At 36.8% G+C, this 21,714-nt stretch overlaps 1 protein-coding gene across 8 annotated transcripts in view; it reads left to right on the top strand.

Annotated features, from left to right (window-relative positions):
• The window catches only part of LOC132113795 (rap guanine nucleotide exchange factor 2-like), a 104,881-nt gene that overhangs the window by 44,801 nt on the left and 38,366 nt on the right, over positions 1-21,714 (top strand). For 5 of the 8 annotated variants that reach the window (XM_059521798.1, XM_059521800.1, XM_059521803.1 and 2 more), the window contains exons 4-7: positions 3,459-3,542; positions 8,497-8,572; positions 10,685-10,852; positions 15,500-15,517. In XM_059521798.1, the coding sequence (XP_059377781.1) occupies positions 3,459-3,542; positions 8,497-8,572; positions 10,685-10,852; positions 15,500-15,517 (346 nt within the window). Of the gene's footprint in view, positions 1-3,458; positions 3,543-6,145; positions 6,393-8,496; positions 8,573-10,684; positions 10,853-15,499; positions 15,518-21,714 lie in introns of those variants that run through there. The other 3 variants (XM_059521801.1, XM_059521799.1, XM_059521804.1) reach the window with 2 other exon arrangements.

The raw sequence follows: 21,714 nt of genomic DNA, 5'->3' as shown, positions 1-21,714 counted from the left end.
ATGGTGTGCATTTGTAAAGGGATGAACACTTTAATACAAGGCATGCCCCTTTTTATGACAAATATTAATAGCATTATATTTTCTATTATTTGTCTATGGATTTTAAACTTATAACCAAGAATTTTCTTTTAGGTTGACTGAAGATTAGCAGATAAATAACTCCCAAGGATTAATGCATGAAGTCCATATTCCTCAAAACCTTGCCTGACTTCCTGCTCTCGTTTCTGCTCCCCAGTCGTTCCTGAGGGGCTGGAGGCTGTTGCTGTGTGCTTGATGAGCATTTGATGAGCGTTAGAAGTGTTTCAGTGACCCAGTTCAGTCAGCACTGCTCTGTTGATGGTGCAGAACGTCCTCACGCTCTCCGTCTCTCACCCTCCATCATTCCTGCTCTCTCCATCTCTCTCTGCATTCTGCTGATAAATAATTGAGTATTTCGCTTTTTTGTCTGCGCACGCTCGGGGGAAAAACGATTAAAAGAGGGAGCAGAAGCGGCAATGATGAAGGGAGCGATGCAGAAGGAGAACAAAAAAAGCAAGCAGCACTTGTGCTGCGTTTGAGAACAGTCAGCAGCTGCCTCATTAGTCCTATAGAGACGATGTAGCAAGTATTTGTGTGTGCGATTTTCAGACGGGAAACACCCAGAAGTTTGGAGAAGTGTTTTTGTACTTAAATAATAAAGAAATCAATCTGTCAACAAACATGGACTTTTAAATGGGTGGAATAATGTTCATTGATTAAAAGGGATAATGTATGTGTCTACTCAACAAATAAGTATGTGAATGTGAGATTATGATTTGAGTTCAGACTGGGTGTGTCTGTATATTATTGTAATTTTTTTGCAAAGAAAATAAACAACCCATTACAGTGTGCAAATGCATGTCGGAGCAGCAAGATGAATGCTGTACTACAGAAGGATTAATGCTGAAGTTCATGGATGTTATTTTTACTGCAATCGATAACAGACACGCAAGATGCCAGTAGTTGCGTTAAGCGCAAATTTTGCAGTTTGATACGGGAGATGCCGGTTTCAGTTACTGAGCGTTCCAATATACAGAGTTACGTGGACGACAGAGAAGATTAGGAACAGTGGCCTTAGTTCTGGAAGTTTTTATTCTATAAGGATATTCAGAACTTCTTTGTTAAAGAATTGCAAGCCATGAACCAAACCAACCAGCGCTGAGGTGATTCATGAAAATACAAACTTTGATTAAAAAGAAAAAAAAAAGAATAATGTAAAACAATCTGAAATCTGAAAATTTGCTTTGAATGTGGAAAAGAACTACAATCTTATGAAGCATTGTGATTAAATCTATTTATTTAAAGACGGCGAGTATCAAAACATTTTATGTTTATTGTAGTGCTGTCAAAATTAGCGCGTTAATGCATGCAATACATTTTTTTCAGTTTAACAAGTTAAAAATATTTTACGCAATTAATGCAGGAGCGGAGCTACAGTAGGGTTGGCCACCCAAATCACAACTGGTGCTTCGGTCTCTTATTTGACACGTTATTAAGTTTGACATGCATTCAAACGTCGCCTAAAAATAAATTTCCCTGTCCTGTCAGCCTGTGCTCGTAGCACATGCTCTTCAATTGGATGCACAAATGCACAAATAATTTCATATTAAACTACTAGCATGTAATGTCGTAATTATATAGTCAGTTTAGTCATGAAGTTACCATAAAGGTGATTAAAGCTGCCATTAAACCGTGCATGTACTGTATGTAAATATTTGATATATAGAAGTTACAGAACATGTCTCTAAAATGCAGTGGTTTTCAAAACTGTCCTGGAGAGAACTAGCACTGTCTCCCTCATCTAACACACCCGATTCAACTCGTCAGCTCATTAGCAGAGATTTTGAGACATGAAGTGGGTCAGAAAAGGTAAAGAGTTGTGAGAAAATACGATGCGTATCAGATCTGCGCCATGTTCATGCTCTTAAAGCAGCCAAAATATCCTAATAACTCAGCTGCTGTGATGTTTGTTCATCAAAGAAAAAAGAAAAAAAGGAGGAATGTGGAGGAAATCAATAACTTTTGTAGCTTTGGGAATTCATCTATATTTAATTTAGAATTTAGTGTTCTTTATTCAATTTCTGCATATTTCCTACTTGCTGAAGGGCACAGGCTGCCTAAATAAGACATTTAAGCTCTCTTAAATTTAAGCTCTCTTAAGTCATTATTTTTTAAACTCTAGTACATGTTAAAATTGATAGATCTCTGTTGATTCTAATGTTAAATGGCTATAGTCAGTGGTTAAATATTAGGAAAAAGAAAACAATTTCCTAGAGACATCAGTTGGTATCAGTGATACTCCCTTCAGTCATAAATAAGATCCCATAGAGCAAAAAAAAAAAAAAGTCTGATAATTTTAGTACTTTTCCCTTTTTTCATTCTTGTTACACTTGTGGCCTTGTGGGGTTTTTTTGGAACTGAGTGATTGTAAGCCTTATTGATCTGAATTTATGCACCTCAGTTGAAAAAAAAAAATAATAATCCAACATTTGGTGATAAAATAGTGTAACAAGAACTTGAGTAAAGGCTGGCAATTTTTGACTGAGAACACCACATTAGGTGAAGGATTTTTAACAAGCATGTACCATTGATGAATGACTTTTAGTTTTTAAATGTTTAGTTTTTAAAACTTGATTCAACTAAATAGTATTTTTCTGACAGGAACCCGACTGTTGCACTCTAAATGATTGACCAATCAGATTTGAGAATTCCAGTGAATCGTGTGATAAGATGAAGATATACAAGGAATTTCAGTGCAGACAAAACATTCAAATGTGCAATAATGAAGTGTGCAGTGAATCGTGATAGGTAGGTTCTTTGCTTCATGTTAGGAGTGTCTATCAGCACTGCTTTGGGCATGTTATCTCACTGTGTGCATCGGCTGTTCTGACTCCGTGATCAAGATGTCCGCTGCTCATTGGATGCTCCTCTTTTCACATTTACACTTTTACACTAGAGAGGCAGACATGGAGCGGGGCTCGCCGGGAGCTGGAAGGACATCTCTGGCATCGGCCCAGCGTGCCTCAGATGATGTCTAATGTTCCTGACTGCTCTGTGACCTGAAAAAAAGGAGTGTTAAAGGGGATTGTGTGTCAGTGTGTTATTTCCTACACGCACACATAAATCAAGCAGTCACATCACTTATAAGAGGAAGAGAGATGGTGTGTGTTTTGTGCTTGGCCGTTTGATCGCTCTGTCCACTGTTTCCCTCTGGGAATCTCCTTATGTCGTCTTTTGTTTGTGCAAGAAGTGTATCACAGAACAAAAATGATGACAGAGTGTTTACATTAAGCATTGATGTTATGTGTGTCTGTGTCAGCTACTTTTACTCTAACCATACAGGAAACCAGACCACATGTTAGAAATAAGCATGTTTTGCTTCCTGTTGGAATCTAAGTGACATTGCTCTTCATCTTCCTCTCTCTTTCTGTCTCACACAGTCCGGATGACATTGGCACGTGTTGGTACATTCTGCTTTCTGGATCGGTCTTCATCAAAGAGTCCATGTTCCTGCCACGCTCCAGGTAAGTCCCTCACCTGAATGCCGTCATATTTAAAACATTGACACTTCTTTAGAAAACACACCTAGAATACCCCTATCTTTAGCCTGTCGTGTATATTAAGCTTGTACCTTTCTTCTAACTCTAAAAGTTCTCACAACTTATCACATCTCTGAATATGTCTCAGTGCATGTTAATTGCCAGCTTCCTTCAGGTTCTTCATCCTAGTTTGTCAATTAAAGGGCCCACGTGTAGATATGCACCTCAAAAATGCCACTGGGACCAATTTAGTAAGTTAAATTTCCAAAAATTAAATATTATCATTGTTTTTCACCAAATACGAGACAAATCCGAATTCTGCTGTAAAGCAGCTCTAAAAAGACAGTTGTGTTATTCAACTCGAAACAATTGAATGTTAATGCAGTTCGGCTCAATAACAGTGTCAGTGTTGAAAAATCCATAAATTATAAAACAATTCAGCTTATGTGAACTCATGCAGTTTTAGAACAAAAATAAGTGTGAGTAAATGATGACAGAATTAAAATATTTTGGGCGATCTGTCCCTTTAATTTCTGACCCTAGCATGTTATCAGTTACTTAATGCAAACATCATAACTTGAAAGTATTGTAGTTTGACTTATTTCCCAATGCCATACATACAAAGAAAGACTGTCATTATCAAAGACCAATATTTTGCTTCGCACGCTACAATTTAGCTGAGGCATAAAACCTGGTATGTCAGAAATGAAGCAGCAAACTTTAGCATGCACATACAGAAACAAGAATTTTGACTGGGTGGAATTTAAAATCATAGCAAGCCGTACAAAAACACTTGACAGGGATGCACTAGAATTGGATTGCAGTGGGGATATGTCATTTTATCAGCATGGCAATGAAAGAAGCAGGTCTCTCCCTCCCTCACTTTCATATTTGGCTTCGTGGAGAGAGCTGTGATGTGTTGCTCCTGTAATTGCTCCAGGGGTCCAGTGAATGAAAACCAACAGGACAGCGAAGCACTTCATAAATAATGTCTTGATAGTGCTCACGGATGGCCATTTCCCCCCCAAGAGGCATCACAGCTACCCTGTGTACTGATTCTTGTCTGAGACAGACCAGATCTGCAATAACATCTTATCGGCTTCCTTTACCGCATGACGTGTGTTATTTTCTTCCCAAACAAAAACACTACAGATTTCTGTAATGCCTCTGTTTAATTGCACCTGAAACTCTCACTCACTGCAAATGCAGCATGCAAGTGTTTAATTGCACAGAGTTTACCATCATTAAAAGCATAATGGTGTGCAAAGTGCTGGCAGAAGTCAGAATTGAGTTTGAGGTGGCATTTGAAAATGGCAGCAACAGTACCACACCTGGTACTCACAGCAGTACTAATGCAACAAGTGCACGCTCTTTAACATGATTTTGCAGGCTTAACTACCAACAGTAGTTTCTATTGTTACAAACTCAGGAAGTCTGTTGTTTTCTTCTGTCTTTACCATGGTACAAATATAACATTATAAATACTATGTGTGCTAAAAGGGAATGTTCCCAGTCCCAGTAGTTCAAGGTATTTACACTACATGCGCTTCAAATTGTGTGTTTTTCCCAAGGTTTTTTTTTTTTTTTTTTGCACTTGGGAAATAGGAAAGGAAACTTTGATTCACACTCATTACCTTCCATTTAATCAAACAAAAAATAACTATTCATAATCCAAAAAGTTAAAAACAATCATGATCATGATGAAAACAATCCAAATGTGAGGATACTTTAAATAGAGTTAAGAAGCATGTTCAGCTTTTCCATAGTTCTTTTTATTTTTATTCATCTGCAAATAAACAGTTTTACTAAAATGTTTTACTTTCAGCTGCAGTAAGGTTTATTTGTTTTTGTTTTTTAATTATCTTTTCCCGTTTAACCACAAGCAAACAAACTCCTGGGTGGTTTTTGTTTGGAAGTGCCTTGAAAGCCTTACTGTTCCTCCCTTAAATTATATGAATTTACTTCATGAGAATGTAATCTGTAACATCTGATCAGTCTCAGACTATGCATGTCACTCCCTGCATGTATCAACATGCCTCATTTGTTGTTTAGCCACAATTTCAAAACTTTACATGTCAATCATCTAACTGCAAACCATATTTTGTTTGTAGTTAGTGGCTTATTTGTGAATTTTAATTTAATATTACTTATATTTTATTATTAAGTACAATTATTATTATTAATGTTGATTGTTTTTAACTTTCTGTATTATTTATAGTTCTTATAAAAATAAAAATAACTATGAAAAAGCTGAGCATGCTTCTAAACTCAATTTAAATTATCCTCACATTTGGTTTGTTTTAATTATGATTATGATGAAGTTTTTGGATTATGCATAGTTCTTTTTTTGTTTGATTGACTGTAAGAATATGAGTGCGAATTTCTCAATTTGCCCTTTATAGTTTTTCTGCGTCCTTCTCAGTCAGATCGCTACAGGTCTTGAGTTTAGTTTGGGAAGTCATGTTGTTTGTGGGAAGGGGTCAACCCCTCATTCTTGGCTTCACAGGAAGTAAGAGGCAGGCAGGAATGTTGGCTTCAGTTGATCACCACTAACTCTCAAGAACGCACATTCCCAACACATACTCTCGTAAGATGAAGGCGATAGACAGAGCTGTCAGAACAGAGAGCTCGCAGTGCAGCGTACGTGAAGCTGGATTATCAAGAGGCGTTCCCGAATTCATGTTTGTGTATAGTGTGGTAGAAGAGTGTGTGTATGAATATTAGGAAAGGACATAAAAAACACATTTGGAGTAGAAGTATGGAACTGAATGCATGACTTTCAAGTATCTGTCTCTGTCTGGATTTCATTGAACATAACAACTCTTTCATCTTCAGGTACAGTATTAGTATTGTTTTTTTTTTTCATATTGTGTATTATTTTGTATTTTAAGTCATGATTAGATCACTTTAAGTAATGACTGTAAATATTTCCTATAAACACAATTTCCAACAAATAACTATTTAAATATTTATATTTTATTTTATGTTGTTATTGTATTTTGTATTCTAATTTATTTTGTTTTTACTAATGCTAAAAGACTTATTAAAGGAATCATAACTGAAGTGTCAAGCTTTGCTAAACAAGCCTCAAGCATTGTATCCAGTCACAGTTTAGGGTTGTTTGGTGCTCCTGAAATGTTGTGTACTCTGCTTTATGTTGCCATGTGTCTGTGAGCACAGACCTGAGAGGCAGCAGAGCTGTTTGACACTCACTGAAGCACTACAGTAGAATCCTGGTAATGCATTATCTATTCGACTGTATTTCAGCATGTCCCGAAGCCTTCCAAATGCACCCCTTTCTTCCCTCTGACTTTCCCACCGACAGCACTTGCATAACAGCTCTTTAATCTTTGCTCTGCTTAATATAGAGAGATGAGAGAGAATATATAGAGATAATATATGAAAAATAAGCTTATTTACTGAAGACCCCTATGTTCTTTGCTGTGTGTGAGTGCCTGCCACGTTCGTCACAGAATCACATTCCAGACACCTGGAATGCTGTGTAATATGGAATGTGGGGGGCGACAGGGTGGGCATCACGTCTCACCGGGAGTTTAATTCCCAAGGAATGCGGCACGGTGGCTGACGTTTATATATGTATGTCTGTTGTTAATATAATTTTTACAGTTTGTTTTATTTATTTATTTTTTCTGGCTTCTACAGAGAATAATAATTTATGTTTAAACTCTGGGATTTAATAACCTAGAGTTTTTTTTCCCTCTCTCTTTTCATTTGGTTGTGCTTAAGTGTGGTGAAAATGTATTCCATTTTTCTGTTCCTATTGCATTGTGCAGTTTAAATTAGACTTGGAATCCCTGATTTTCAGTGTTGTTTCAGGCTATACCCACCGTGCCATCAACTATATCATGAACAATTAATGAAAACACTAAGTCTTGAGGTTTTGTATATGGATAGAAGCCTGTAAGGGAAGTTTAAGAGCATTACAACACAGAGGGCTCATTGTGTGTGGTCTTAGAATGAGGAATAATGTATGCAGAGGGAATCGCACCTTTTAGTCCAACTATATTAGCTAGTTGCTATATCTGCCTGCTGTGCTTTTACAGTACAGTACCTGTACAGTCTACAAATAGCTATATAACAGTAAGTGTAATTTTACCAATGTAAACATTTAAAGAAGTATGCAAATTGTCATTGTAAGGTATAATGTTTCATATAGTAGGGTATTTCCATAGTAAAATCAGCCTTGCTTCGTCAGTCACAGTTTTCTGAAGTCTGTATAACAGTTTTTCTAACCTCTCACCTAGTTAAACTGCTGTAAGTGTGTGTGTGTGTGTGTCAACTTTGGACCAAAGTGTCACCTGACAGCTCATTCAGCTGCAAATAGTGTCTTACAAGCAGCATTAATGGTGACTCAACAGACCAGATGAAAAGTGTGCAAACAGCACCAAACAGAATTAATTTAGTTTTCCTATTTATTTTATTTTATTTTAGTTTAGCCTTTTTCCCATTTATTTTATTTTTTTGCCTTTTTTGCTTTTAGTGTAGTAAAGACAGGAACTGCTATTCTCTGATTTTGCATTTTAACCCAACAGTGCAAGTGATTTAGTGAAGCGCAAATATGTGTATCTATTTAAAAATGTTAAGCCATGTCCACCTTAAAGTGAGTATTTGCCTTCATCTTGCTTGGAACTCCACCTTACATTTCCATTTTCAATATTTTTAATTTTCACACTCCATCACTTTGCACTCTACTTCTTTCATTAGACCATGATGTCATCCGGTGGACTTTTCCAGTCTGGATGTAGTTTCTTTCCCAGTGGAGTCTTAATGCCCAGGCCAGGAACACTGCCACGAGTGTGTGGAAATGTGCTCCTCCAGCTCGGATTCTGAGCACGCATTCATTCCCAGAGAAACTCAGGATTCCATAATTGGTTGAGCGGTTTGTAACATTTCTTTCACTCCTGTTCTTCTCCTGTAGTTTTGGGAAGAGGTCTGCTGGGAGTTTACGTCGTGGATGTGAGTGTATCGTTCTGGAGCCATCCGAGATGATTGTGGTGAGTAATCATGGACCAGATTAATCATTTTAACTTCATCCTCTTACTTATCACACGATATAATTGCTGTTTTGTGCTGTAGTTTCAATCCTCTTCCCCAGTGGTTCCCACAGTTTGCTACGCTTTACCCACAGGGGTGCACACCAGGTCAGATTTACATAGGCATTGCATTACATGAGCAGATAACAATTTGAGCTCTTACAGAAACTGAATGCACAGACTAAAAACCCTTTTACAAAAACCCATCATAATTTTTTTTATGACTGATGGGGAAAATAAAGTGAAAGTCTGAATATAAGCTGCAACTTTTACTGTAGATGTTTTAGTAACGGCTATATTATAATTATTTATTTAGAAGTTTACATTTATTTAACGAGAACAATTTAGTTGTGTGCTGCCTAGTTTTGTTTAAAATCATGTGAGCCAGACATTTTTGAACCACTGCTCTAATGATAAATGTCATGTAAATGTTTCTGCACTCCTCCACATCTTTCTCTTTCTCAGTTTGAATTTGACATCTTGTTTACATTTCCCCAAAAGCAAATTTCATTGTGGATTTGTTCCTCTTAAATGCCTCAGCCCACTGCGCTAAATGTTCAACATGGCCTAAATTCAATGCTCTCGCCTTGCCAAAAACCCTAAAATGATTATATTTAGTAACCCAAGCACTTCTGTGCGTCCTAGTATATTCCATATTCAGTTCATGATGTATGTTCACAATTACAGAAAGACCCTCCCTATCTACATTTGCAGTCTCAGATTTGGCTAAGCTCTTGGGGTGGCATTGAAATTGTGCCTACGTGTGATTCAGTGGGCTGTTATATACGTTTATGCATATTGAGTACACTATGGTTCAAACACTGGTTGTCAGTAAGGTAATCAAAAAAAAAAAAAGAAATTAATACTTTATTTTATTCCGCAAGAATGCATTAATTTATAATGTTACAAAGTATTTCTGTTTTAAATAAATGCCGTTCTTTCAAACTTTGTGCTCATCAATGAATCAGGGGAAAAAGTATCATGGTTTGTTTCCACAAAAAGTATAATAATAAATGTTTCTCGAGTGGCAAACCAGAATCTTTGAAAAACATTTAAACACAATCTTTCCGACACTAACCTTTCGAATGGTTGTATAGACAATATAAATGTAGCTCAATGCATAGAGGATGATGATTGCAAAACCAAAAGCATGAGTTCTAGTCCCAGGGAATGCATGTACTGATAAAACATATAGTTTAAATGCCCCCTAAGCTGTTTAAAAGCATCTGCCAAATGCATAATCGTAATCTCTTGCTTGGGCGATGGCCACTGTCCTCGACAGTTGATCGTGCTCTTGTTGGGTAACTCATCTGTTATTACTGGTCGATGTAATTACGGGCTGAGGCAGGATATAGATACTGCACTCTCACTCGCTCACACCGCCCAATATATTCCCACTGCTTCTCGCTCACCGGCAGTTGCCATAGCAGCGGTTGGTACGGTAGCGAGAGATTTGATGTGTAATCCCAAAGGCAGAGTGGGTGTGAAATGTGAGGCTGCAGCAAAAATAAGGCAGAGGGATAATCATGTCACTCTTTATGGCGTAATGTCACAGTCGCCGGCCCTTTTTATATGCAACTTATACACGTCTCGTGTTATGATGATGCCACCCTCCTTCACAGCCATTCAAAGACCTGTCATGGACCGCTTGCACCACTTGAATGAAATTTTCTGGTGCCACACTGACAGAATACCCAGCAAAGATGGAGAATAAACATTGATCCGGAATATGGATGTTTTTTTTTTTTTTTTTGCACTTGTCTGCCCTTTGAACTTTTTAATTTCTAGGTAGAATCCACATAACGTGCAAAATTGAGCGCCGAAGAACCCTTGCAAGCTGCTCCTCTGAAACTACATCTCCCCTTTTCTACCTTTCCTTTCTGTCTGCTGTGTGCCTCTCTTTGACGTAGGCGTTTGAGGCTCAGCCCACACACACACAGACAGGCTCACACACCCACTTCTATTTTTACACAGCACCAGTAAAGAGTGGTGGGAGGGGGAGAGGGGTGAGGAGAGAGAGAGAGAGAGAGAGAGAGAAAGGGACTCTCACTCAAATCGCTCCTCCATTTGCAGGTGGACTATATGGATGAGAATGAGGAGTATTTCCAGCGGCAGGCATCACACAGACAGTCCCGCCGAAGGTTTCGCAAGATCAACCAGAAGGGCGAGCGGCAGACCATCATCGACACCGTAGACCCCTATCCTGCCGGCAAGCCGCCTGTTGCGCGGGGATACCATACGGTCAGTCGTACGCTTTACCTGCTCTGCTTCTCTTTTGCCCCTCCCCCTGTATGACTGTCTGCCGTCCTGTTCCTCACCTGTTCGGCTTTGCTTTCATGTTTGTTTAAAGACTGGTAAATGTGTCATTGCAAATGCTTTTTATTTTATTTTATTTTGTTTGCATATAGGGATCGATGTTATGATTAAAATCTGACATTACAATATCACTGAATTTAGATTGTTGTATCATAGTATAGTTATTTGTACTGGAAAGAATGGTTTATATATTAAATAATAATACAGTTATGCTTATTTGTTGGATAATCCAATGAATTAAACAATATTTTATTCAGCAAGGATGCATAACATTTATAATTTTACAAAAGATAAATGCTGTTGTTTTAAACTTTCTATTTATCAAAGAATCCTAAAAAAAGCGCCCTATTTTTCACAAAAAATCTTAAACAGTAGTACTGTTTTCAACATTGATAACAAAAAAATGCATCTCGAGCACCAATAATTTCTAAAGGATCATGTGACACTGATAATTCAGCTTTGCAATAGATATTTAATAATAATAATCATACAGTTCTGCATGTTTTTTAGATGGACAATCCAATGAATTAACTTTATTAAAGCTTTATTGGGATAACATTTTTATTTTTTTATATGCAAACCAAAAAAAATAAAAATAAGCTTCACATTATTTAACACATAACTCAAAACTAATATTGTTAAACATACTAGTTAGAGTCTTATTTCTGACTGAATGAGTCAAGTTTAAAGCTGTAAAATAGCAAATATGTGTAAGTTCATCTCTTTTTTTGTCACTTTCATGTGTAAGTAATGTTAAATTATAATGATGAAAATCTGTACCACTTGATGCATTTCTAGCATTGCATGGTATATACTGTTATTTGGTAACATTAACCACTTCTCTTTCATCGTATTACCTATGTGGAAGGAACAAGATTTCTGTATCCTTCTTTCCTTCCTATGAACTTTGCTCTGCTACTATATTTGCATTTGTTCCACGGTTACTGTAAGAATCTATTCATTTAGTGCAGCTATTGCAGCCCCTTCCTCATGGGGTTGTGTTTCATTATTTGTTTTTATCTTCTGCCTTAAAGGAGTATTCTGGATTAAAAACAACTCTATCGACAGCATCAGACTGTTGCTTACTTACATTTTTCTCTGTATATAAGGCCGGTTAGACTAAATGAAAAAGACAAAAAGAAACACTGCTGCTTAGAACAAAAGCAAACTTAATACATTACCTAAAAAGTTAGTCTGTGATTGAATAAACCGAGTTTAGGTTTAAAATGGGTGCAGTCATTATAAAATGTAAAAATAAGCAGTGAAATTTTCAGAAGCTCTCTTCAGCTCATTACTGCTGCTTTTACACTAATGGACAAAAAAAGCCAAGTTGGCATCAAATGAACCACATTCTCATTCCTTACTTCTGAACGGTTCTTTCAGTCTCTTAAATGCTATTTTTGTGGCTGTATGTGGAAGAAGCTTTACTTGTTTCCATCATAGTTGCTCATTTTCCTTGTTGTGCTGTGTTGGCTGTTATGGTCTCTCTGTAGGTGTTAGCTGGTGTTCTGCCTATGTGTTTGTCTGTATGTCGTTTTGGCTTAAGATGTGCTGGTGTTTTATGCACTCATTACCAACTGTGCTCTGGCCAGGTTGAAGTGAGAATCCACAGCACTGCTACCATCTGTATGTGTGATAAACAGCATCACTGAGCCCCAGCTGAGTAGAGAAAGAATTTATGCATTTGTATATTTACATTTAGTCAGATTAGATAAAAGATTCAGATATCTAATATTTACATTTAGTTATCAACCATAATTGGTTTTTCACTCTATAATTTGTAAAATTATTACATTTGTACCCCATAATCTTGGATATTTGGTCACATCCTTGGCTGTAGGTCAAAAGTCGTAGGTCAGATTTAAACTCTTAATATATCCAAATGCTAACGCTTATTTTTCAAATCTGTAATCAATTGCTGTTATGTTATTACATTAACCCACATTTAAAGAAGGAATTACATTTTTTATTTATTTTGTCATTTTATTATTTAATTTTATTTTGATCACATTACTAATGCCTACATTTTATTTTATATTTTTATATTTTTGCTAATACGTTATTACATTAACCAGCATTAAATTAACTTTTAACCAAATTTTGAAAATGGCTTTATTTTATTACTTTATTTTATTATTTTTGATGACATTACTAACACATGCATTTTACTTAATATTATATTTTTCTTTGTTTTGATTTTGTGGTAATTCAAAATGTGGTGATAGCAGTGGTGATAGCAGGTTGTGAGGACTTTTTTAATATGCCTTTTCTTTCTGCACCTTAAGAGAACGAAAAACAGGGTTGTATTTTATTCCACTAAATCTCCAGCAGATTTGACAGCGAGACTATGCTCTCATAATGTCTTTGGTGTTAATCTTGTGAATTTTTGACACAGATGTTTCATGGAAGTTCAAAGCTGGACCCTCACGTAGACACATTCCTGATTTTTCTCCCCTAAATCTGCTGCAGTTCATTCCCAGCATTCCTCCCATTCCCCCGGGAGAGAAGCCAGTGTTCCCTCAGCTTGTTTGGAAATTCTTGTTTTGTTTAGTGCAACGACATACGTCAAGCATCATTGAGCTTAATGGTTTTTTCCCTCGAGATACATTAGAACGGGACACCAAAATCATTCCCACCATTGTATCTTCTCAGCTGCACAGTTTTCCCAAACAGCTCCTTTCTTGTTGTTATGGTCTGTGGAAAGCGATTTGGACCATGTTTTTGTTCACAGTAGCGTGTTCAAGAGGGACCGCAGCGCATTGGATGTTAAGCTGATGGGCATTCCAGCTAATGCGTGAGTTTTTGAGAGTGCTTCCACGGTGGGATTTCCATACTCAGACATAGCCGAAGGTGAAAATTCACTTCACGGACATTACATCATGGATCAGCCTGAGTATCTCACATAACCTTATAGAGACTTGCTGACTGGCATTAATTTGATTCAATTTCTGGGACCAGAGTGAAATAATTGTACTCCTCTGCACAGCCTGTCTCACACAACTAAACTCGACTGAGTCTGTAAGCATCTCTGCCCTAGATGTGATTCAGATTTGTCATACTGCATTTGGAAGCACAATGTAGATGCACAATGATTGAAAACTAACTATTGGAGACTAATAATGAGGTACAGTTTATTTATCTCAGTGATGCTAGTGGACACGCAACCCTCCTCCTGCACTCATTTAGGGTGCTTTCAAACTAGAAATTTTGGTGTGAACCCGTGTTTAACTGACATCACGAGTTCGGTACGGTAGGATGTGAACGCTGTCAAACTCTGGTTCGGACCAGGCAATCGACCAAGTGTGAAAGCACCCTTTTGGATATTACACAGTTTAAATATTTGGATAAAATTTTGGGATATTGCAGTCTGTCCCACATTAAAACAGAATGTCTCTAATGTTAGGATGTTTTTCACCGTTATATAGTCCTTACATGGATTTCAATTTTTTTTTCTAATTATTGCTGCATGAAATTATTAAATTGTTATTTTATTTTATTTTATTTTTGAATTTACCTTTTTTATATAATTTGGTGTAGTGATAATAGACAATGATTGGATGCAAAAGAGGCAATGGGGTTGGGTAATTTTAATTTTTGGCCGTTCATATTTGCTAAATTGTTAATACTATTTGTGGCATTTTTTGCTCTGTTTTGCACCCATCAGTAATGAGGCCATTATGTATATTTTTGGCTGAAAATCACAAGTTATCAAAAACACTTAGAGGATTTGTTGAATTTAAACTCATACCACACTTACAATTTTCCTGTAAACACCCCATGAAGTCAAATTTGTAGTTTTAGTTCATTGCTTTGAGATCATCTGTATGTTAATCATTTAGAATCGATAGTCTTTTTCTGTTCTCATCTAGTGTAGCAAGTACTAAAATTTGTAAACTAAAGATTAAAAAGCCTTTCAGTATGTCCTGCCCAAATTTCCTCTTTCAATAGGAAAGAGAACTGCTCTTGTCAAGCCATTTCATGGAATCTTTAAATTATATATATATAGTTATATATAAGTTTTTCTGTCAATAGTGACTTTAAGACCAGTGAACAGTGACTTCCTTCATATTGGGTTACACTGGGTACCATTTTGCCTCTATAAATCTGTCTTTTTCCTTTCCTCTCCGGTATTGTGGTGCAGCTGGTCTTTAATTATCATGAGACCCTCATCAAGTCAATGAATGCCAGCTTTTTCCTTCCTTTGCATCTCTTCGTTTAATGATCACTGCGTTTCATTTTAATAACTAAGTGACCTCCCTTTGGTTGCGTAACTGGCAACTTTTCTGTTCACCTGAAGTGTCCAAGTTCCCTTATCTTAGCTTTGTGTTTTTTTTATTTCAGCATCCACCTCATGTTTCTCAACTGTGTGTGTGTGTGTATGTGTGTGTGTGTGCACTACCCTCCTTTGTTTTTTGATAGAATTTGAGCTTTTATAAAGGATGTGTCCCTCTCTTCTTCCCGTAGTATGACTTGCAAAGTGCTTAACAGGGTTTCTCTGAGCCAGCTCTGCTCTTCAGTTGCCCAGACTGATAATAACTCTCCTCTTCTCTCCTCATTCTGGCTCCTCCACAGGAATGCGTTAAGGCTCAGGTATCGTACTTATTCACTGTTTCAGATTTTTTTTGTGTATGTCATTTCCTGCTTTGTTGCGATTACATTATTTATGCATGTAGGTTATATATATGTGTGAGTGTGAGTGGCTCTTGTTGGTGGAGAATTACTTTTACTGAGACAATGCAATGCTGTTCATTGTTTTTAGTGGGTTACTATGCATTTTCTAGGGTGTTCAGGGTTGTTGCTAGGTGGCTGCTGACTGGACCAAGTCAAATGATTTTATATTTTACCATTTTACTTAATTAGCCATACGACAGTCGTATTTTCACAGAAAAACCAAAAAGTTAATTTAAACGCATTTTAATGACATCAGTAACCCAAGATTTGTTTGAAACATTTGATTCAAAGAATTTTCTCCTATTTACTTTACTGTGCACAATTCAATAGTTCAGTCCGTCGTATTTTGTTATTTGCCTTGTTTGTTCAATTTATTTTCCCTATGACCCTGTCAGTGTTGCAGTAGCTGAGAACAACCAAAGCAATTTATGATTTTGTATCTATGCTGAATTGTGCTGCACTACAAAGGCTCAGCCCTTTTCACACAAACAAGGGAACATGTAAGATACTTGTTTGCTAATGTTTTTATGTGTCTGTTTTAGCGTTTTATTTGACGCCCTAGGCCTGATGAGGACTGCTGATGGGTAGACTTTGCTGCGGCTGAGCTGATACTTGTTTTGCCGTAATTAGATTCAGTGAGGAGTGAAGCAAAGCGATTGAGAGACGGAAAGTGTGATCGTGTGTTAGAGAGTGGAAAAGAGTGAGAGAGAGAGTCTTGTCAGGTGTTCTTGAGAAGAGTCGGCTCTATTTTTAGAGCTGTCCTCAGTGATGGCTGCTTCTGCAGTATACGGCAACACTGAGACACAAAAGGCCGGCACTTAAAAAGATTTATACCACTATAAACACACACAGACATGCAAAGGTATCGTATGGCTTCAGAAGACTTGGAATATAGTATACAGGCTTGTAGGGCCCTTGGGGTTTTATACTGTCACAAATGTATTGTGAAGAAATATCACTAAACATTCTCTGTCTTCTTCATATTTGCATCATAGCACTGTAGAATGAAAATGATTTCTTAGATGGATTTCTGTCCTGCTAAACTGTCCATTAGCATAAATGACAGTTATGATACCCACTCCATCATAGCTGTTATGACAATTATGATAGAGCTGATGGTTTAAGCCACACGGACGTTTTATATGATAACGGTGGGGCATCAGGTCCAGATGGACGGCTGTCAGCAGTGTACCTTGCAGAAACCTTGCAGCCCTCGTCGTCCTTTGATCTTGTTGTCTTTTCATCCCTCTTTTCTCTCTTGCTCTCCTATTCAGTTTTGAGCAGTTTTGTTGTAGATTAGCATGTGCTGTAAAGTCCCATCCGGTGACCTTTTAGGTTTATGCTTTAACTTTTATACCTGGAACATTCTTTCTCCAAAGCAAATGGCTTCAGCTTTGCTCTGTTATGGCTCAAGAACTGATTCATATTCTTATTCATGTATGGGACAAACAAATGATATTTCTGATTAGGGATGTTCATTTTAACTGGTTAACCGTTAACCGACCATTAAGAATTTTGTCCGATTAATAAATCAGTTAAAAAGTCATTTATTTATTTATGTTCAGTAATTTATTAAAATATTTCAAAAGGCTTGCTACATGGTTAAAATACGATACATACGTATAAAAAAAATGGCTTAAAAAAAATGAGTTGAATTTTATTTTATTATTTCATTCAGAAATAGGCCTAAATGCCGTTGCGAAATATTTATGAACAGTATAATAAACACTGTAAACATAGCTAGGCTATTTTAGTTCCCCTCACTCCACAACAAATCCTTTCAATTAACAGTATTTAGAACAAGAAGTAGAACAAAGTTAAAATAGGCCTTTAAGAAGCTATAGCAATATAAACGACAAGCCAAAACAAATTAATTTAGGATAAAAACAAAACTGAAACCAACATTGGGTCTCTCACTCAACACATAATCAAATGTTTCCATATTCGTGATGTTTTTGAATGCCAAATGATTTATTATGTAGCCTACCTCACATCACGTTCCAATATCCACATTTAAAAAAAAAAAATGTTTTGCATAACATCACGGTGGTACATTGTTGACACTTAATGGCACAGATTTGACAACATATTTAAACTGAGCAGTGTTTTTTTTTTCCAGAAGTTTGACTGACTGTATTTTATTATGATAATGAACAGGATGCATTGTCAATGTAGCAAAGCTTAACTGTGTGCACGCATGCAGTGGCGGTGCAATCACTTTCCTTCTATCTGTGGAAGCAACTTCACCTTTTAGTCATAAAGATAATCGGAATTAACCGTTTACCTTTATTTGTGTACATTCACAATAGCAAATCAGCTAGGCTATATATAGCCTAGCTGTATTATGTTTTTCACCTGTCTCCGATGCGCTGCAGGTGCGTGATGTGAAGCAGGTAAATCCTCATGTTCTGTTGTTGCTGCTTTTTGCAAGTGTAAGATTAATCCCAGGAAAACAAATGTTAGTGTTTTTAATGGGTCACAGACACGTATCCTTTCTAATTTAATTCAATTCTGATTTAAAATAATTTTGTCAGTTAACGGTTAAAAATCGGGTAATGAGGTCTTAACTCTTTTTCCTGTTTTTCTATGGCATTATGCCTCACTTATTGCATGCAACAATACCAAACATGCAACACAACCAGTATGCTCTGATTTATCAACACATGAATTGCTTCCTTATTAATCAGTGTCAAACTCATGAGTCCTCACTGGTTCAAACCAGACTCACTGAATCAGTTGAAGTGGTTTTTCATCCAATAACTGAGCTGCACATTGTGACTATAAGAATGTGACTATGTAGAATACTTTCTCTACCTGACTAACAGAGTCATTCATAGCCGAATCTGAACCAGAATCCTTCATTATTTTTTGATTCCCATGCCTTACTGACATACATGTTTTTAAATGATGATGCATGTTTACAAAAAGTAACTAATTATTTAGATGAGATTCTCCCACTCAGTGTTTTATTTAAAATCATTACATATGCAGAAAATATGAATAATTCATATCTTAGCCATAGTTTTGGTATGTGAATGTTGTAGTTATCACATATTACAAAATGCAGCTGCTCTACGTCTGGAAGAAGAGAAAAACACACTTCCTTCTTTGGGTACTGTTACGTTGACCCCCTGTGCCCTCCGCAATTACCAGAATGCTACGTCTCACTCTTCCATTGTTTTTAGACCAGCAACTCTTCCTCCTGCCTTTATTTCCTTTAGAAAGTCACTCCAGCTCTCTTGTTCTAGTAGGAAATCCCTTTCCTGCATCTGTGTTTTGACAGGAAGCATGCAGGATTGGAAGTGCACTGGTGAAACATGTACACTTTGAACCCCCTTATAGGCGGTATGAGAATCAAAAAACACTTATGGGCAAGCCAAGGCACTTCCATTTTCCTCCACAGGATTGAACACCTATGTTTTCTATAGCACTGATCTTTAATTAGTCCCATGCTAAACATATCCATCCAAGACATATCAGCTCTGCTTAGCCACATGGTAAGAGAAAAAAACACACTTTTTTATTTATTTAATGCTGAATTGAAAAGTTGTTCATTGTGAAAATGAACATTAATTAATCTATTTATAATTTTGTGTATTTTGTCATATTGCTGTTTGGAACTACAATACTTCGTCCTGCCCAGTGTCACCCTTTAACCCATTGTTAATGCAACATTTTTTTTCTTTTTAATAACATATACAGGTCATTTGAAGTTGCCCTCCTTCTTGTAGTATCAAGGCAGTGGTCCTTATTGTTATGCATGTAGTGTTCACTGTCTACAATCTTAAGCAGCCCTAACACTGCATGTTAATTAATGTGCAAGTCATTTAGAAGATTACTCCATGCACTAAGCATCACTATAGACATTTTAATGTAATGAAATGGGTTAATTGAGTTGTAATTTGGACCGGGCCTTATATCACAGTATAAATAATTATATAACATGAAATTAAAATTTATATCAATGTAATTATTTCCCCGTGACCCTACAGAAGATAAGTGATTTGGAGAATAAACGGATAGATGAATATAATTATTTTGTCCATGTAATGGTTTATATTTTTGTGATTTATATTGGATAATAGAGTAAATTGAAATAATTTACAAAATTTTATTTTTTATTTATGTTTTTGCCAATTTAATGGACACAGATCAAAAACTGATTTGGTTTGCATCAAAAGACTAACAAATTCTTGTCTTGAATTGTTTGGACTTTGTATTTTTGCTTTTCTTTATGTTTCTTCACCATGCTCGGATATAAATAATCTAAAGAAGTCCTGTCCACTTTACCCAAATAAATATACTTTATATACCACATTATATGATGCTTTTTTACCTGGTATAGACCACCCAGCCTTATTCATTAACATATTATACTTTTATATTATATTAGTGGTCTCGACAAAAATTGTTTGCATTTGCTTGCCAGAGTTGCAAGGAGCTTACTTCATTGTCAGACTGTAGCTGTAGTCTATCTTAGGGGTGTGCACGGATAGTCGAATATTCGTTCTGCTCTAATTATTCGATAAATAAAAATGATATTCGAATTTCGCAAAAAAAAAAAAAAAAAAAACCTAATTTGGTCACTTTCTGTGATTCTCCACGGCATATTTGAAAAATGTATGCAAGCACAAAAATCGCTTTCAGTAGCTCTGCTACTAAATTTATTTCAAAATGGCAATCCATATACAGCTATGATCAGCTGTTCCTTCATCTTGGCTGAGCAACGTTGTTACGGGAAATGATGAAGCTGAATGTTTAGTTCTTGTCACATGACCTGCGGTGCACTTGCGGCATTCTGAAAAGTTGAGATGTTTTTAACTCGATGTGGTGCGGACGCGCCTGGAAAAAAAATATAGATCAGTGGTCCCACTGCGTCGCTTCCATTATGAGCGCGCATACCGCACGCCTACATTGGAAATAACGAACTTGAGCGCGCAAAAGACGCGATATGTGAAAACTCCTCTTCTCTCATCTGCCCTAGACCCTCGGTACAAACATCTCAGGTCTCTCGATGAAAACATGAGAGAAGTAAGAAAAAAAAACTTTTTTGAACATTATCAGATTATTTTCCTTGATGCGAGTGGTGCGGATGCAGCCGCCGTCACCAACAATAAAGAGGATGCAATGCCCACTCGTCGGAGAAGGCTGAGCCAGTTCTTCAGCGATGATTACAGAACAAAAACACGAAGCGCTTCACAAAACTTATTCGCTTAGCACACCATTATTTGTGAGTCCCGCCAACGTCTGTGCCGTTAGAGCGTGTTTTCTCCGCGGCCGGCCTTATTGTTAACAGACTAAGGAGCCGACTTTCCCCCGATCATGTTTACATGCCCGTATTTCTTAACAAGAACATGTAAAACAATAGAAAAAAAGAAAAAAAGATTTGCTGACAGTTTAAAAATTAAGTGTAGGCTACGTTCTACAATAGCCTAATTGCTGCAGGCTGCTTTACGTTTTTTTGTTCCCTTTTTTTTTTTTTTGCTTTTAATCTGTACTTTTGTTTGTTTAAGCTCGTTCAAAATGACGGAAACAATAAATATTGCTGAAAAATAACGTCTGTCTCATTAAACTTAATTTAAATAAACGAAATATTCGAATATTCGTTTTTTGTGAGCTCAAATATTCGAATGTGATATTTGCGGAAAACGCCCATCCCTAGTCTATCTTTCTGAAGAATGAGTCAAGTCTAGCCCTACTGTATTTAAACTCTGAAAAGGTTTGGCGTGAAAAGAATGATCCAGAAGAGCTTCAGTCAATGTTAATCCTATCTGTCTGCCCCCGCTCGCTCCCACTTCCTCTCATTTCCTCTGCATCCCGACTCCCTTGTGTGTATAGGTTGAAGAGGGATCTTTGACAGTTGTGCTGTTTTCAGCAGTAGAGGGATAGCTTTTCAAAAGGAACTAATATCTCAATTTGTATTCTGAAAAGCCTCTCAGAGTCTTGTAGGAAGCTTGGCATATTTTGCCAACATCATCAGTTCTCAAAACCCCTGGATTTTTTTTTTTTTTTTGATGGATTGATTCATTGATCAAAACTCAATAAAGTTTAATAAACCATACACCGTTTCATATTATTGCATGTTTTAATGTATTGCACTTTCGATTTGTGCATCG

Source organism: Carassius carassius, chromosome 33, assembly GCF_963082965.1.
Source record: "Carassius carassius chromosome 33, fCarCar2.1, whole genome shotgun sequence".
Lineage (NCBI taxonomy): Eukaryota > Metazoa > Chordata > Actinopteri > Cypriniformes > Cyprinidae > Carassius > Carassius carassius.
The sequence above is the reverse complement of the archived record's forward strand: the minus strand, read 5'-3'. Positions and strand labels throughout refer to the sequence as shown.